Below are 17,676 nucleotides of genomic sequence, written 5' to 3' on the forward strand. Positions count from 1 at the left end.
GATTTCAAGAAAATAATAATAATAAAAACATATATATATATATATATATAAAGGTCCGTTTCTTTGAAATGGGTTACTTTGAGCTGTCAAAATAAAAGTCTTTGATCAAAACAGAAAATAGCATAATGTGAGAAAATGGGTTATTTTTCATGCTGGAATGGTGAGGTGTAGAGGAGGGGGTTCCAACAATGGCTTTGATATTCGTTACCACCAGGCTTTGAGTAAGATGAATGGAAGTGCATTAGTGCTGTGTTTATTAATGGTTTGGAACAAAAGCGCTGAAAAGTCGCTATGCTGCACAAAATATGGGTTTTTATTTCTTTCCTCGGCACATAGATCTGCTTTTCTCTCTTCTTTCTTTCTACTCTATAGCCATGTTTTAAAGGGCCAGTGTGTTATTGTGTGGTCATAAAAATCAGTTCGAGTCATCTTCAGAATCCTTTAGAAATAGAAAATAAGCATATTTGTATTACTTGGCTGATGACAATTCAGAAGGAAACTCAAGTAAAACTGCGTCTTTGCTGGTTGTGTAAATACACAGGCTGGTCTCATCCAGCATTCGTAGCTATACCTACGAAGAAGAATGCTCTGTGATTTGTAGATATGCCACAAAATGATTTGGTATATTATCCTTAAAGACTAAAACAGACACCGACTTTATTTTGAAAAGATTGTAAGCACCTAACGAGAGGAAACTGACACGTGTTGCTGGACGTTCGTAGGAAAACACAAAAAAATTAGTAACTTTTATAAGATATCATACAAAGCATTGTAATAGGATACTTTGATATACAAGTAGGCAAACGCTTTTGTCATAACAACTTCAAAAGGTCTTTCATTTCCTCTTCGCCTAAAGGGCCACAACATGACACAGCGTTCAAAACAGAATATAAAGTTGTAATGAAATCGAGGTAATCACTCCACTTTAACTTTCTCCTTCTCCTCCTCTTTCCACGCTCTGCTGCCTCTCCACTTTCTCTCTCAGCTTTCCAGCAACAGTGTTTTGTCTTCACGTGTCCCCCCCCCCCCCCCCCCCCTTCTCCTCCCCCCATCACCCCCTTCTCCTCCCCCCATCACACACCTCTCTCGTCACCCCGTTTTCACAGCGGCAGATATAGAAGTTTGGCTCTGGTGCTATTCCTTTCTCCTCCTCCCGTTCCTCTTCTTTCCCTCTTTCAAGAGCAACTTCGAAGATTCTCTCTGTCTGAACTCTGTGTGATGTGGAGTAGCGTTGTGTTATCACAGCAGGAATCCATCATCTGCTCTCTCACTGTTTTTCTTCACTCTGCCAGCTACTTTGGCTCGCAACATCCAGTCTGAGAGCCCTTACCTCTGTTTGACTTGTGGACTAGTAAGCAGTGCGCACACACACACACACACACACACACACACACACAGTCGAAAGGCTTTCACACAGGAGGAACGCTTTGTTCCAGTAGCTTTCACTGTAGTGCTTTACCTTTTAGACGCTGCTCTGAATCGTGCGTGCCTTCTCTGTCCTCTGTGCTCAGGAGCTATTTCCTGTCTTTTCATGTAGCTTTTTCAGCATCTCACAGTCTCACTGTCATTGTGGGACTCTTCACACTCAATGCAGTGGAACACATCCTGTGCTGAGAATAAACCCAGTGACCTCCCAGTTATTGGAAAATATTGCCACGGGAAAAAAAGGCATAAAAGTGTCAATATGCTGTGTGAGTAGACGGGTTTCAGCTGCGCTGGGTATGTCGGCCCAATGAATGGATGTCAGATGTCGAATGAGACAGTTGACGACAGCTGTACCTGTGAGAATCACTAACGTGGAGACCTGGGAAGAATCTGGATCTGGAGTTTATATTGAGATCCTCTCACCTAAATCCGACCAGGAAGTACTGTACTGTGTCTTTAAGACGGAGATCAAGAGATTTGAAAGAAAGTGAACAAACCCCACTGGTTTGACACAGACATTAACTAAGTTTTATGAGCGGCTAAAGCAGGCAGGTTGGAAATCTATTCCATCAAGGTTTTATCCACCATCCATTGTTTTGGGGAGCGGAGCGAATCAATGATTTTGTGATTGTAACAGCCCTGAGGGAGGGAAGATGGGAATCAGCTCAGATAATGAGCCGCTACTCAAAGCTGCAGGGCAACAAATTACAATACACACATCGCACACTGCTGCACATACGCACACACACACACACACGAACATACACGGCTGAAATGAACTGAACATAAAGGGATTACACGAGGACAACTGATGTGCAGGCGTTCATTCAGATGCTTTCATCTCATCATCAAGCTTTATTTCACCTGGAGGGATTCTCATTAATAATGCTGTCAAGTTACAAAAGACGGACAAGTAAACAAACAAATAATACAAACAGTAATGATAACGATATCAAAACGAGAACAAGACTTCATACAAAGGATAAAGAAATCGTGGAAAACAGCTCATAAATATGTGCGCTTTATGACATTAAACCTCTTCCTTTTTTATTTTATGAATGCTGCTATCTGTATCTCATAATATATTTTATTATTTGTAGTTTATTTTACTTTATTATTTAGTCTTTTTAAGGAACATTCTCTCTCTCAATCTGTCTGTCTGTCCATCTATGGAATCATGACTATGCTGCTTGTACAATACATGTGAAATGTGAGAGATGAAATACATACTTCCACATCAGGATGTTAATCAATACACTACATTGCCAAAGGTATGTGGACACCCCTGTGTTTTGGTCTGGAGCTGTTTTTACCTTCAAATCAAGCGGAATCTTAATACTTAAGCATAACATTATATTTTGGACAGTATTGTGTTTCAGTGGAAAGGCTTAAGGGTTGACATGACGGTGCCCGTCTGACAGTGACTGGTCCATGATCATTATGTTTTTTTGACCTCAGTCCCATCCAACATATTTGGAGTCAACTGGAAACCAGACTTTAGCCATGTAGTGTGTAATTTGTTGAATGATTGACATGTCTACGGACAAATCAAATGAATAATAGAGAAACCATTTAAGACTGAACCACTCAGACCAGCTTATTGAGCATTTAAACGTGAATGCACATGAACTTAGTCTCTCTCTCTCTCTCTCTCTGTTGCAAACACACTCTTTGTCAACACATTCTTGCATGCACACACACTTACACAGATGCATGATCAGCTCTTGTTGCATTGCTCTGATGGGGCCGACTCTAATGCCTCTATCCTGTATACTTAAGCTCTATGGCAATCTGCAATAGTGCTGTGCTGGCTTGTTTATTGGTAAAACCGTTGGCTTCCTTCACTCTGCTCTTGAATTCCCCTCTTCTCTATCTCTCTCTCTCTCTCTCTTTCGCTCACACTATCTTTCGCTCACACTATCTTTCTACCTCTCTCTGTCTCAGAATATTTGTTTATCCCAAAACTATCGACGTCTCCCTCTCTGCCAGCTTTCCCCTCCTGGACGGCGATAGCTCAGCCAAAGACGCCGCTGGTTTTTCATTTCCCCAGCTGGCACACTGCACTGAACCGGGGCCCAACAGGATCAGCGCTATGCCTAGATGTCTGAATTAGTCAGCGTGGCACACGCACGCACGCACACACGCACACACCTTTTTATGTTGGCGGGCTCCAGATAGTTATCGATCAGAGATTGATCGGGCGGCTCCTTGTTAAAAAGATCTCGAGATGAGGCCTGCAGGGCTTGGCGTTAAAGTTGCTGACTCCCCTGTCACGCACAAACACAGTGTTAGTTTACTCTCGCACACACACACACGCAAACACACAAATGCACACTCTCAGTTGATGAGTTGTGTATATTGGCGAGCTGAGGCCATTGTTAATGAGATGGGGCCTTGTTGAGCAGTGCCGAGCTCTGCAGCTCTACACCCGGGTTTCACTGGCACAGAGAGAGGAGGAAGGAGGCAAGGATAAATGAAAAAAGAGTGAAAGACAGATGGTGAGGAAAGGGACACAAGGATATGTATTTTTTAAATTAAATGTCATGATGTCAAGATCCTGTGCTTCGCCCGCAGTGACTCCCCATCGGGCCTCTTGTAATTGTTGGTGTACTCCGGCTTTTTTAGGAAACAAGCCGGTTTGTTTGAGTTCGATTAAATATACTGATTGTGTTCTCTGTATGTTCAATATGTTTAACCGGTGGGAGCAGGTGTACACTGCTCCATTAAAGGTGCAATACAGCAAGTGAAGAAAAATAAAAGTTGTAATCCTCTTTTATGTTTAACGATGGATATCTGCTCGGACGACTTGACATAAAACCAAATAAGAGACCTCATAATATGAAACATGACCATAGTCTAAAGAAGACAAATGCATAACGAATGTAAAACAAATAGTTAAAGCAAGTTTAAAACAAGTATAATTGTTGTCCTAGTTCCAAAGTTAAATTTAAACTAGTTTTGATCTTGCGATGGGATCACACCACCTCCTAACCGCTACTTCTGGCGCCCTTGCCACACCCACACCCATGTTCAAACTCAACCGTCATTTTGACCTCAACTACACAACTGTAGAGATTCGTGACCGCATCTTGCACGGTTGTGATGCTATTGCGTGAGAGACGGACATATTAACACATGTGAGGTACTGTGGTAGTGTCTCGCTACAGTCGGGGTCTCCAGCACCACAGTCTGCCATGATGACACAATGACTTACAAGGTAAAAACAATACGAACAGCTAACAACAACAACTCTTTATTAATGGAACAAATTAAATTCAAACAAACCTTTGAAAATGTTTCGACCTGAGTTGTAACACTGAACTGCCCTAATGTACAGAGACGAAAGAAGGAGGTGTGGAGGGAAGTAAAAACAAGAACTTGTGTTTCTGTATTGAGTATTAAAATCAGCAATGTTCATCAGAAATCTGATGTTTACATTGTTGGTCACCGCACATTCCAATCAGTGCTTAGAAGCCAGAATCATTCCATCGGACAAATTACAGCCACATCACTTACAGACACCTCCGCTGAGTTTATTGTGTCGACCCGTTTCCCTCTCAAGAGCCATGAAGTTGTTTCAAAGTGAATAAAATCACATTTGACAACGAGTTAGGCCCAGAATGATTACACATCTCCTCACATTACTGCATTATAAAGATGTAATGATCTCATTAGGAAAAGGTTTGCCTGTGCGGTTGACGGCTCACTAACGCCCAATCAGAGCCGCTTTCCTCGACCTCGGGGTCCACAGCCTCGGCCGACCTGTGTCGCTTTGTCGACGCGATCTAATTGGACACGGGGAAGGAAGTGGCAGTCAGCTGGCCTGTCGGCTGCGGGGTGTAATTGGTGGATAGGAAGGTTGCCAGCCAGCCAACCAGAGAGGTCAGACATAATGATTATGCACGGCGTCGCTGGTGCAGGTGGGGATTGATGAACGTTAATCTGATATTTGATTAGTTTGTGGAGGGGAGGGGCGGCGATCAGTAGGTAACATAAAGCACACACACACACACACACACACACACTGGAGCCCCTTTGGGGGCCCGGTAGACAGATGGGAGGTTGGTACTAATGGGACACACGGCTAAATGGACTAAATGGACGGGATAAACAGCGTTCCCAGGGAATCCAAGGGACCGTGTGTGTGTGTGTGTGTGTGTGTGTGTGTGTGTGTGTGTGTGTGTGTGTGTGTGTGTGTGTGTGTGTGTGTGTGTGTGTGTGTGTGTGTGTGTGTGTGTGTGTGTGTGTGTGTGTGTGTGTGTGTGTGTGTGTGAGTGAGTGAGTGAGTGAGAGACGCAGTGTGTGTTATTGGGGCCTGGCAGTGTTTCAGACCAGTGTGCTCATTGTGGAAGGTGTGTGTGTGAGACTGTGGTCACAAGGATGTACGGTTGTTTAAATCTTGTAAATCAGGCTGTCAAGGCGATAATCAGAACCACCTACAGTTTCCCCCTCTGGCAGACACATTTATAAACACACACACCTACACACACTGTACAAGAGCCGGATCTCACAAAGAAGTTCACACTTGTATGCAAAAATACATCTTTCTTCACTGCTATATTACATAATTATTGAAAAATTACAAACTCTGTCATACAACCAGGGCAGCCAATTTTATTCATACCGATGTTTCCAACATCTCCAACTGTAGCACAGAATTGATAAATACTGTAAATGCAAAACAGCGAATCAAAAATTTACACACACAACATATTCTGGCGAGGGACATTTGTTGCATGTCATCCATTTCTTTTTCACGATCAAATAAAAGGCAAACATCTTAAAAACATGTTTTATATAAAAGCACTGTTGTATTCTTCGTGGGAACCAGAAGAATACAATGTGTGGCACACACACACACACGGACGGTTCTGTTTGCACTTGTGAAACTTGTGAGTGTAACTTGAGAGTTAGATGTGCCAGGGACAGCAGATTAACTCCAGCTGCTGGACTTTTATCAGCCATCTGAAGAAATGGGATGGAGAGATAGATGAGACGAGGATACAAACACACACAGCCTAGTTATCCTCAGCGGTCTTTCCTTTTTGTGTGTGTGTGTCTGTGTGTGTTGATAGATGATGGCTGTCGGAGCAGGCCAATGATGAGGGCTAATGTGATGGCATATAATGGATGACCCTTGAAAAGGGCCCACTTTTCTCCCCTTCCAGCTTTCTCTCTCGCTCGCTCTCTCTTTATCTGTCTCTCTCTCTTTCTCTTTATGTTTGTCTCCCTCTGTCTGTTAGCGGTGGTGATTTAGTGGACCAGGTCACCACACTGCTTAACACGGCGATCTTTACATAATAGAGGGATGGACAGTGAGAGAAAATGAGTCATTTCAACAGCCTATATTTTCTCGTGGTTTGACACTTCAGTAAAGCCTTTAGACACCTAATCTCTATATCATGAATGTTTAGTCTGGACAATTTAAATCAATTATTCAAATTCAGATAAATTCACCTCCATTTTCACAGTTTTCTTGGGAACATTGGTGTCAAACTTTGCTTTTTATTAGCTGTGAGAAGATATTTTACATTGAAGTCCATCTTAATACTGTGCCGTATGTACATTAGAAGAGTTATTGGTCACTTTAGGCATTCCTCCTCTCAACATGTGAGTGTTGTCTTGAGAAACACTTGAAAAATAAACACTAAGGGAAACATTGTTACTCTTCATATCATCATTTAAAGGTACACTGATTAAAGGTGCTACATTTCATAGTCTCAGCATTGGCATCGAACAAACAGCCAGATGTGTGAGAAAAGTGCCATTTGGTCAATGTTTCTAAAATTGCAATTTTATTATAATTCAGTGCTGTGTTTCTCTGATTCCACTGCAGCAGATACGGTAGAAAACAAACTTTTTTTTTTCTGGCAGTGGTGCAAAGAGAGCTGTCTGCCTCAGAAGTTCAGAATCACTTTTGAAAATGTTCAGGCTACCAAACTGTACATGTATTAGCATTTCACAGTTTCCTCTCTCACAAACCAAAGTGATTTGGCCTATTTTTGTTGTATTTGACGGGGAATATTTCTCTCTGTGTTGTCTTTTCTCCCTCCCTTTCTCTCGCCAGTCGATGCGCTAGCAGTAATTGCCAGGCGGTTAGCTGTGAATGGGACTTATTGGTCATATCACAAGAGTGTGTCTGCCTTGTTCAGAGTAACAGCTACAAGCCACACAATCTATAAGCCTTTTCTGTCTCGCTTTGTCTCTCTGGCCCTCTCTAATTAGCTCTCCAAATCAAATGGGGATTTATTCTACCACCATGCCAGGGTGTGTCGAAGACGTTCTGCTGCGATCAGGTTGTCCGGTTCACTCGATCTGCAGTCGTAACCTCCTGCCTCCATCTGTTGTAGCTGTTTAAAGGGACAGTTTTAGAGCCAGGTTCCGTATCGGACAAGTTAAAAACACACCCTTGACATTTTGAGTGCCTGTGTGTGTCTTTCTACCCTTACGAATATCTCCCCTCATCGTAACCCTGATAATCCAGCTCTCATAAAGTCCTGCAGCACATAAGCACCTCTACAATCACTGATTGTTTTGCGAAGACCTTGAAGGACCAGTGTTTGTTTTTTTTCAAGTTTTAGCCCATTTCCTCTCAATCACATACTTAGCACTTCAACTCAACAGACCATTTTGCAAACCATAAAGATTTTTTTCCGCCTATTTCAGAAGGGTTGTTGGTGTTCCAATCATTTCCGTTCTCTACAAACTCAAATGATGCAATCCATCACAGTGAACATCGAGTCTTCATTAATTGTTGTTTCCATTACCACCTGCACTGAACTGCATTGTCACATAATGTTAATGTGAAACACTTTAATGCAAACTTGATGTACAATGTGATTAAGGGAAATTCAAAAAGTCTGTTAATTGGTTTTCATACTGTACGAAAATAAATGGAAGCCAATGGTTTCCTGGGATGGTCTAAAAACTAATACATACCTCCAAAAAAAGCTTTATTCAGCTTTGATTCACAGCAGTTACAATGGCTTCCAATAGCATAATCCATTTATTTACTACCCATTTATATGTGCAGTATGTTCCAAACAAATGTCGCTTTGCGTTTAACTTGTTAATATACTTCTACTGATAAAGCTTTTGGGCTAAGAAGAGGTGATAGCAAGAAATAAAAGCTAGTCGCTGAGAAGGAACTATGAGTGTTTGGAACATAAAAATCAACGGTGGAATATGCTGGAGCTGTGGCATCTATAGTCATTTTGATTCCTCTCTTTTGCACATCCTCTTTACGCTCCGAAGCTCCATTGTATTAAGCAATGTATTGGTTGTTTGGAACAAAGTGAACACACTGGAAAGCAGAGAAGTGGATTGTGCTGTAGGAGTAGTTCGCCTATTGAGTCATTCTTCTATTCCAATGATGACCCAGTCCTCGTGTCCATGTTTAGGCACGTTCCTGCTATCTCGGGACTGTCCCACTGTAGACTCATCAAGTGCTTGATGGCTCTTTCCCAGACATTTTGAGCCCTCCATGATGACTTTGCCTGAGGGAATTACCCACAATTCACAGCGTTGTCAGGTTAAACCAGGGGAAGCCTGGAGACGTGGCACAAAGGTGTTAAGCCCGTCATTAATAATTTAAGATGGCTCATAAAAAAACATGAAATCAGAGGTGTGCAAGCATAGGCTAGATCACACACCTGGTTTACTCATCAACCATGTTTTTTAACTTTGCTTGTTGAAGCCGTTTTGATAAATAGATTATTTGATAATTGCCTCTTGTCTCGTAAGGCAAGATCCTGGAAAATGTTCAAATCAGGCAGTAAAAAAACATAAAGATAAAAACCCACAATTGTACATAACATGTTACAGTGTCAGCAAGGTAACGTGATATGTCGCCGCATTGTGCCATTTGTATTTATACCATTCCAAGCCCTCGCAGCCTTTCCCACTCAAGCATTTACCAGGTGACGTCAGTTAAGGCGCATAGGGTTTAGGGCTTTGGGCCTTAGAGGGGACATTGGGTCTCAACTGAACTGCTATGAGTCACTAAACATGACTACAGACAGATGTTTGGTGGTACTGGTTTTTGCAGAACCACACTTCAAATGTCTTGCAGCCACCACTGAACAAGAATATCAAGTGCTTTGTCCACTAACTTGGACGGTGTGTTGGATGCTGGTGTGGTGTGGCAGATCCCATCGGACGAGAATATCTCTGACCTTGTTTACTCTGCTCGGATCCCACTCACCACACTCAGCCAGGAGACAAATGTCGCTGGAAACTTGGCAAACATGCAGGAAATGAGATTTGTTATCGCCTCTCGATTTTGGCCTTGCTCAAATACAATTTCCAGAGGCAGCTATGTGTCTCTGTGTGTAATTCTCAGTGTTAGTCAGTCTGTCTGTGCTCACACCTGAATGTCTGCACACATCCGAAAGACACATTTGGCATCTGTTCCCAGTGCTTTTATGATGTAAATCCACCAGAGCACCCGTGTGTGTCCTTTGTAAAGCATTGGATCAAACCAGCGGTGTCTCTGCGGACGCTGCGCCTGAATTGATTCATTGTCTCTTCAATACCGTAATATCGTATTTTATGCTGAGAGGCAAATCCTATCTGTCTCCAGTCACAGCACTGAGCTTCAAAAGCCACATAATAAGGGAATAATTGAAAACTTATCTGTATCAATCGGGGTTGTATGAATGCGTTTGTGTATGTGTGTCTTGTTTGTGTAGATGCCTCATGGTGTTCCAGTGCTGTCCTCTGAGAGTCAGATAGTGTGGGTATCCCTTTGTATCTGGTCTCTTCATATTGCTTTTTTGAAAGTGTGTGTCTTGGCGTCTTTTGGGTTGGTGGCAAGTTGGTGCCCCAAGTAAAGGACTTCATGTATGTTGAGGTTCGCCTTCTTGACACCAACCATGTGGCCTGAGCAGCATGTCGGCAGCATAATAGCGGCATCTCTAATGGTTTTTATACTGGTTATGTTGAGCTACAGAGACACAAGAGACACAAGAGCTATGGTATTTTACTCCTTTAGCCAGGAAACATCTAACTAACTTTTGTGATTGTAACGTTCCTTCTAAAAATTGAGATCCAAAAAGCTGAGAGGATAATTTGTCTAACAGACGTATAGCCCTGTCCTGCCCTACTGGCACTAAAAAAGAAAACGGATTTTGCGGAGACACATAATGCTTGACTGACTTTTACATTAGAAGATTTTGCCTTTTCCTGGCGGTGCTGAACCGTAAAAATGTACAGTCACGGTCCACCTTTTCAATTGTTCCTTCTCATATTTGCATTTACTTTTGACTCATTCATTAGATGTCTTTTTTAAGAGGGAACTACATTACAGTCTTCATGGGAAACTGATACAGAAATCCAGTAGCCTATAGAGATTTCTGGGTTCTTTAAAGAAATCCGTTTTTAGTGGCAGCCATTGTAGCAACGTCATGGTGATTATTTAACTTATATTGCTGCTCATCTTAGGACATTGTTGAACACTGACATTAGCTTTAACACATCTTGTGAACCAAACAGTGCAACACGGTGAAGCTCTGACTCTCTGTGGATTTAGGAACAGTCAGGAAGAGTTATAACCCCTGTACAGAAATGGTTGTTTCCCTCGTATCTCTGATTAAAACATTAATCAGACCTAAACCTGCAGCCTTCTGTGGCATTGATTAAACCATCTAGTTAGGATACAGATGGACTGGAGGAGCATGGACGCTGATGTTGCATTACATCTACAGGGGAAACAGGGGCAGTAATGTTGGATGAGAAATGTGTTGTTCAGTAGGTTCACATCAGCACATTCTGCTCTGACTCGGGTGTGTTTTCTATCTTTATTTGTTCCCGTTTGTTCGTGTACGACTACCTCATCCTGCTTTTTCTTCTTCTACTTTATTTTTTATGCTAATATGTGATTGTATGTGGACATGTGTACTCTATATCCACTTGTGATTGCATGTCATCCCCAAACCAGGGCATTAATCTGCGGATGTTGCAGCCTCCACACTTTTGGTTTCAGGCAATCCACAACATTTTGGAACCTGGTTTAAGGGATTTGCTCCCATTTGGCCTCAAGAGCATCACTGATTTTGGGAGATAAGGTCTGGTTTTTCAATTAATTTAAAAGGTGTTGGATGGGGTTGAGGTCAGGGCTCTGTCTAGGCCAGTAAATGATCTTCCACACCAAAAAACATTTCTTTATGGACGTGCCTTTCTTCACGGGGCACTGTCATGTTGAAGGAAAAGGTCTTCCCCACGGTTTAACCCCAAAATTGGAAGCACACTTTATGTCTAAAATACTGTATCATGTATGTTGTAGCATTAACATTCCTCTGAACTAAGGGTCCCAAAACATAAATTACAGTCCCATACCAAACATACAGAAAGTATGTGGCCCAATGTTTCCACATACATTTGGTCATAGAGTCTATGTCACTCACTTGATTATGTGGAAAAAGAAAACAAACGCTGTTTCAGCATACTGCCCAAAATCTCATGTCCCTTCGGAGGGTTTTTGTGCACATATTTACAGCAATTCCGTGCCACAGAATACGGGATACACCACCACGACCTACCAACACACAAACACAACAAAACACACTGACGTGTGTTCACAGGCTTGCTGATGTGATGATACTATTGTTCTTGCCCTCACAGAGTTTAATTGCAGCCATGGTAGCAGTCAGCCACTCGTCGTGTTGTGAAACCAGTCATTTGCGCAGGAGTGCATCCAAAATCAGCAAACGGCACATTACGCCGATATTTCCGATTCATCTAACAGGACTGGCAATTTGAGCTCGCAGGTGCTACTTTGGTTTAACCGCATTCTGCGAAGCATAATTCACCATGTGATTGGCTTCATTGTTGCTGCACTCTCATTTTTCTCCTGGCTGTTTATGAGTCTGTCTGTCCAGCTGAGATGGCTGGGCGGACGGATGGATGCAGGAATGGATGTCATGCTCCCCCTCGAGGCTGTAGGTAAACACTGGCACATCCAATATGGACGCGTACTCACAGGAAATGTTAACTTTGTGATTTAGTTTGAATTTCAGACATCCGGCTGAAATCCTTGAAGCTGGAGAGCTAAATATCGTCGCTCTCTCTCTCTCTCATTGACAAGTAGGCACATATAGCTCTGTCTGCACTCAACCCTCCTTTTGTCATCCAGTTGGGGGTGTCTAGAGTGGCGCGGCTTGTTTACAGCACAGCAGAGTTAATTAGCCATTTTATGGCTGATTTACAGCCCGAAAGGCAGACAGAGAAGATGGCCGCTGCCTTGTCCTTGTTGCCCACTCAAGGACTTATCAAAGGGGGGCGTTAAACACACAACGCATGCACGGGCACGCAGACAACAAGTCTGTTCGAATTGAACATTTGCTTTTGTATGTACACATGCACGGTGGTGAACCGAAAGAAAAGTACACACTCGCACACACTTGTATATTCAGTAGACTCTAAAACTTAACACAGTGCTGAATATTACTTCCTCTTTTTATGTCCCAACATAATTCCAATGTCTAGACTGATTTATTAGGCCACAACACACACACACACACACACACACACAAATGTAACCCAGCTCACCTTGACCAGTCTAATCTCGCTAACAGAGGAGCCGTGTCTTCAGGGGAGAAAGAGCTGGGAGAACACCTCCTATGACGCACACTCTCACATGGATGCACCCAAACAGAACACAGGTTCAGTTATGAATACAGCCACATGCTTACAAAAGATATTGTAGTCAACAAATAAACGAAGCCGCTCGGAAAACCTTTCTGAACTCAATTCAAAATGACGTAGTGCTATAAAAACATCATGATTTTCATATTGTTTGTTCATTTGACTTAAATGCTTTTTACTTTAAATGTCAAAGCAGTTCGCAATCTAAAGAGTTTAAAAAGAAAAATCGCTTGAAAGTGAAAGTTGTTAAATGTTAAATCATTCTAAAGTTAGATGAAGTTAGCGTCAGCTGAACCCTTTGCACAGAAATGGGACTGTTGATTGTGTTCCTCATGATTTACACTAAAATCAGTTCAGAAATCTATTAGCAGCCATTAAAGACAATAAAGCAAAATGTGCCGCATCTCTTAGGATCTACGGATGTTTAAAGGGGCTACATTATCTCATCTGAAGCTGACAAAGAGTACAGAGATACCCTCGCTCTCTCCCCACACCTTCTCACCTCGGCCCTTTCAAATCTAAGCTGACATCAGCAGGAAGCTAACAGCGACGCTCGCGAGCACGCACTGTCATCCGAGCAGCATTAGCATAGCGGTGACAGCTAACAAGAGAAGACATCACGTTAGCCGGCACGGCGGCATGCTAGCAGAGCAGTTTGCCGCCGCCGGAGCGCCTGACTGCGCTGATGTGGCTACAGGTGTGGTATTCACTCATGCTTAAAGAGGCTGACACTGGCAAGCGAGCAGCCGGCGGAGCACTAGCACAACACCTGACAGCTGGTTAATGTCAATGTGCAGCCTTTTTTTTTTTATCAGGAACAGGAGAGAGGACACAGAAGTACAGGAGGTGTTTCAGTTTAGGTAGAGGTAACAGAGTGTGGAAGCCATTGACATTTAGGGTTGGTTTGCTTCTCTTTCTCTCCTTTCTTATGCCAATTTGTCAGTTTTGTGTCCTTGTTTTTGTTTCTATTGCTTGTGTTGTGGCTCTTCATGCTTTTTTCTTTCTTTGTTCCAATTAATTTGCATTGGGATTTTCTTAAATCTCTCTCACATCCTTTGTATGCTTCTTTTTCTCTATGTTTTTTTTTATATTTTAAAGCATATCCCTATGCCATTGATGCCGTAGTGGGATAATTGATAGCAGAGAGTGAAAAGAAACATATAAAAGTAACACGTGCTACAGTTGCATCCTCGACTTCTTGACGAAGTCTATCGTTTTTTTTATTATTATTTCCTTGCTCTTCCTTCCTACGCTTACTTTTGCATTGGCTGGATTTTCCCACGCAGATACACGAAGGTTCATTTCATGTGTTTCATCTTAGCAGAAAACCCTCTCAGGTTATACACAAACCCAAGTTTTCCCCTCCTGTAAGGGTCACAATCTGCAGCCCAGATTCCTGCTCTGCCTTCTCGGCACTGGTTCAACCAATCAGGTGTGTGTGTGTGTGTGTGTGTGTGTGTGTGTGTGTGTGTGTGTGTGTGTGTGTGTGTGTGTGTGTGTGTGTGTGTGTGTGTGTGTGTGTGTGTGTGTGTGTGTGTGTGTGTGTGTGTGTGTGTGTGTGTTTGGCGGGGCTGCACCAGGCAGATTCTCTGCACAAACAACAAGCAGCATACTGATGATTAGAAGCTTGGCGCGTAATCGGCCAGAAATGAGTTTGTTTTGCGTGAAACAGGTGGCCACCCCCAAGCTAAATGTAGAAACCAAATCACATTAACATGTCTGTAGTGAAGTGGAAAGAGCCGGGGAACAGGGCTTTTGATGGAGAGGGAAGGGTAGATGAGGGTGCAGTGAGCATGCTGTTATCGCTCCTCATAGCAATGTCGGTGTGCCTTTTTGTGTGGGAGTATCCTCTTGCATGTATGTTCCCGATATGTTTTTCTGTTTTGTTTTTTTGTGTACTGTATTCTGTGTTTGTGTTTTCAGTCGGGGTGTTTGGACCTCATGCTGATAAAGGCCTCGCCATCTGCCTTTGTTCATCTGACATTTCCTCATTAATGAAGTTTGCACCGCCCTCCTCCCACCTGACTCCCTCCATCCCCCCCCACTACCTGCCTTTCCCCTACTCCTCTTCGCCTTCCTCCTCTTCTATCAACCATTCTGCTTTGATCTATGCTCCCCCCCCCCCCCCCCCCCCCCCCATCACTCATTCTCCTCTTTTCATCCTTTTCTCTTGTCTTTCTCCGCTGTCCTGCTTTCTGTCCCTCTTTTTACTTTGCGCCCACATTTTTTCCCGTTCCTTACAGTCTTCCCCGTCACTCTTCTATTCTCTTTTCTCCATCCGTCCTTCAAACCTTCCTTTCCTCCTTTATTACACGTAGGTTAGAAAAGCCGGCATGTACCATTTGGTTGCTGGGCAAAATCTGTCATCCAGATGGGTGCAAGGGATAAATTGAGCAACCCTCTCCCTTTGTTCAGTAACTACCATTTAAGAGGCGGTTTAACCTCCAGTTGGTCGCAGTAGAGCTGACTGTAGGTCACTGTGGTCCAACTGTACTAAATAATAATGTCTTTTTCATTTAAAAACTGTTTACTCTGTCCAATATTTCTCTCAAAGTAACATGTTAAATAAAAAAATCTCTTCTTTTTTCTGTCTCACTCTATAGCAGCTGATGAGAGAGCGGCAGCAGATGGCCAGTCGTCCCTTTGCTTCGCTAAATGTAGCGCTGGAGGTGGGCGGTGACCAAGAGGAGCTGCTGCAGGTTAGCAAAAAAAGACACAAACACGGGCGCACACTGAGATAAACACACGCACAGTGTGCTCATATACACATCCATGCAATTAAGCAAATGTTGCTTTTGCCCTCTGACCCTCTGCCACGACTGGTGCTGTGGGTGTGTGAGTGTGTGGGCGTTTTGTGGGTACACAACAGGATGCTGACTCTGTCAACAGACTGCTAGTGCAACAAGTTGCTTTGAGAAAAGTTGCATTTATGGCAACTTATCTTAATCCAAATATCCTGCAGAGGTTGATCAAAAAATATGTTTTACAAAACAAATGTGTTGAACAACCTGTGTGGGCGGACCATGGATGTGAATTGGCCTATTTGCTTTTCCCTTGAAAAGAAAATTACTCAGAAAACCACTGAGAGAAGCCTGTTGTGAATGGAGTTGAATAGAGTTGTGATTCATCAAAATGGCAGAGGTTCATAAATTCAGTTCGACATAATTTGGTTTGCTTGGGAGGCCCAGAGCCATCCCACAATGCAGTGCACAGCCAAGTCAACATGGACTCTTGTCGATTCAGAAAGAATAGCAGCAGCTATACCATTGTTTCCTGATTAGTCGCCAACAAACACAGGGGGCTGCAGTGGTTACAGACCAGACACTACAGCCGAGTGTTTTGGAATCAAATCGTGTTCAGCCACATGCACAGACAAACACAGAATCCTCAGGCTGATCTGAGAGTACTGAATCACCGGTGTCACTGACCAAATCATGTGTTGCTGTGGAGCTCCTCTGGTGAATGGAATGAGCCAGAAACAATCAACATGCAGTTACTCTGTTGTAGATAGGTGGTTTGTAGCCTGATAAACAGCTCTTATATAGGCAAAGGTTCCTACTAAACTCAAGGAAACCGTTTGAACCATCAACAGAATGAACAGTGATGCAGTCGCTTACTGGTGTGTGTACTGATTTGTTTTTTCACAGAGATGCGGCTGTTAAACTGTTTAGAGACGTAATGTGCAGCCCACGGCATCTGTAAATTGATTGAAGGCATGTGGGTCACAGTCAACAAGTGTCTTTTTGGGTTGTTGGCGGCATCCTCAGGCGGGGAGGTCTGCAAGAAAACAATTTTTGTTTAATAAATTGAACGTCAATGAGGAGCTTTTGCTAAGCAGGTGCAGACAAACAGCGCTCGTCTCAGCGACGTCCATATTACGAAGGAGAAGTTCTGACGTCAACAAAGGTGGAAGGCCAAGGGGACACAGTGCAGCTGGTTTCAACAGCCAACTTTTCACTTAGCTGTCCTGTGTGAGAACAGAGGTGCTCTCTGGGATTCTCCAACATGCGGGCACCTCACCCGCCAGCCATGAAGGGCCCTCGGGAGGCAGTGTGGCTCTGTAAGAGATTACAGAGCACATGCTGCACCATGACAGTGGTACTTTGGGCTGCATGCTTGTATGAAAGGTGCAGTAAATATAAAGAGTTTACCAGACTATTCCCAAACCAGCCCATCTTAAGAGTATTGTGTTGAAGTTGTGTCCACTCGAGGATTTGCTCACTATTTATTAGGTTGTGAGTGTGATTGCCGTACGCAGAGCAGTTGTCATTTGGTTGAAAAGGCTCATCCTGATTGGCTAATGTATCGTTAGCTAGTTTGCATGAATATGCAGGCAACATGTTGCTACACTATGACTGATCACACTTTTCCATTACGGCCTAGGAAACTACCAATGTGTCATATTTCAGGGTTTTTTCCACAAAAAAGAAGTGTTGCTCGTTTAGTTGATTTACTGTGACATTGTACAGTTAGAAGTTGTTTAGTGATAGATGACAGTAATCTCATTACACAAGGTCCATGAAACAGCTAAATGGAACACACTCCATTTGTCTGACCTTGCCTTGATGTAACTCATTTCAACGTATTAATAATCCTGATGGAAGCAAT

The 17,676-nt window shown here is 43.0% G+C and overlaps 1 protein-coding gene across 1 annotated transcript in view; it reads left to right on the plus strand.

The window, feature by feature from the left end:
* atrnl1a (attractin-like 1a) overlaps positions 1 to 17,676 on the plus strand; it is a 194,736-nt gene that overhangs the window by 147,731 nt on the left and 29,329 nt on the right. The window contains exon 28 of the mRNA XM_076104205.1: positions 15,672 to 15,767. Coding sequence (XP_075960320.1) covers positions 15,672 to 15,767 — 96 coding nt within the window. The remainder of the gene's footprint in view (positions 1 to 15,671; positions 15,768 to 17,676) is intronic.

Source organism: Anarhichas minor, unplaced genomic scaffold (assembly GCF_050575085.1).
Source record: "Anarhichas minor isolate MPS153535 unplaced genomic scaffold, ASM5057508v1 ptg000029l, whole genome shotgun sequence".
Taxonomy (NCBI): domain Eukaryota; kingdom Metazoa; phylum Chordata; class Actinopteri; order Perciformes; family Anarhichadidae; genus Anarhichas; species Anarhichas minor.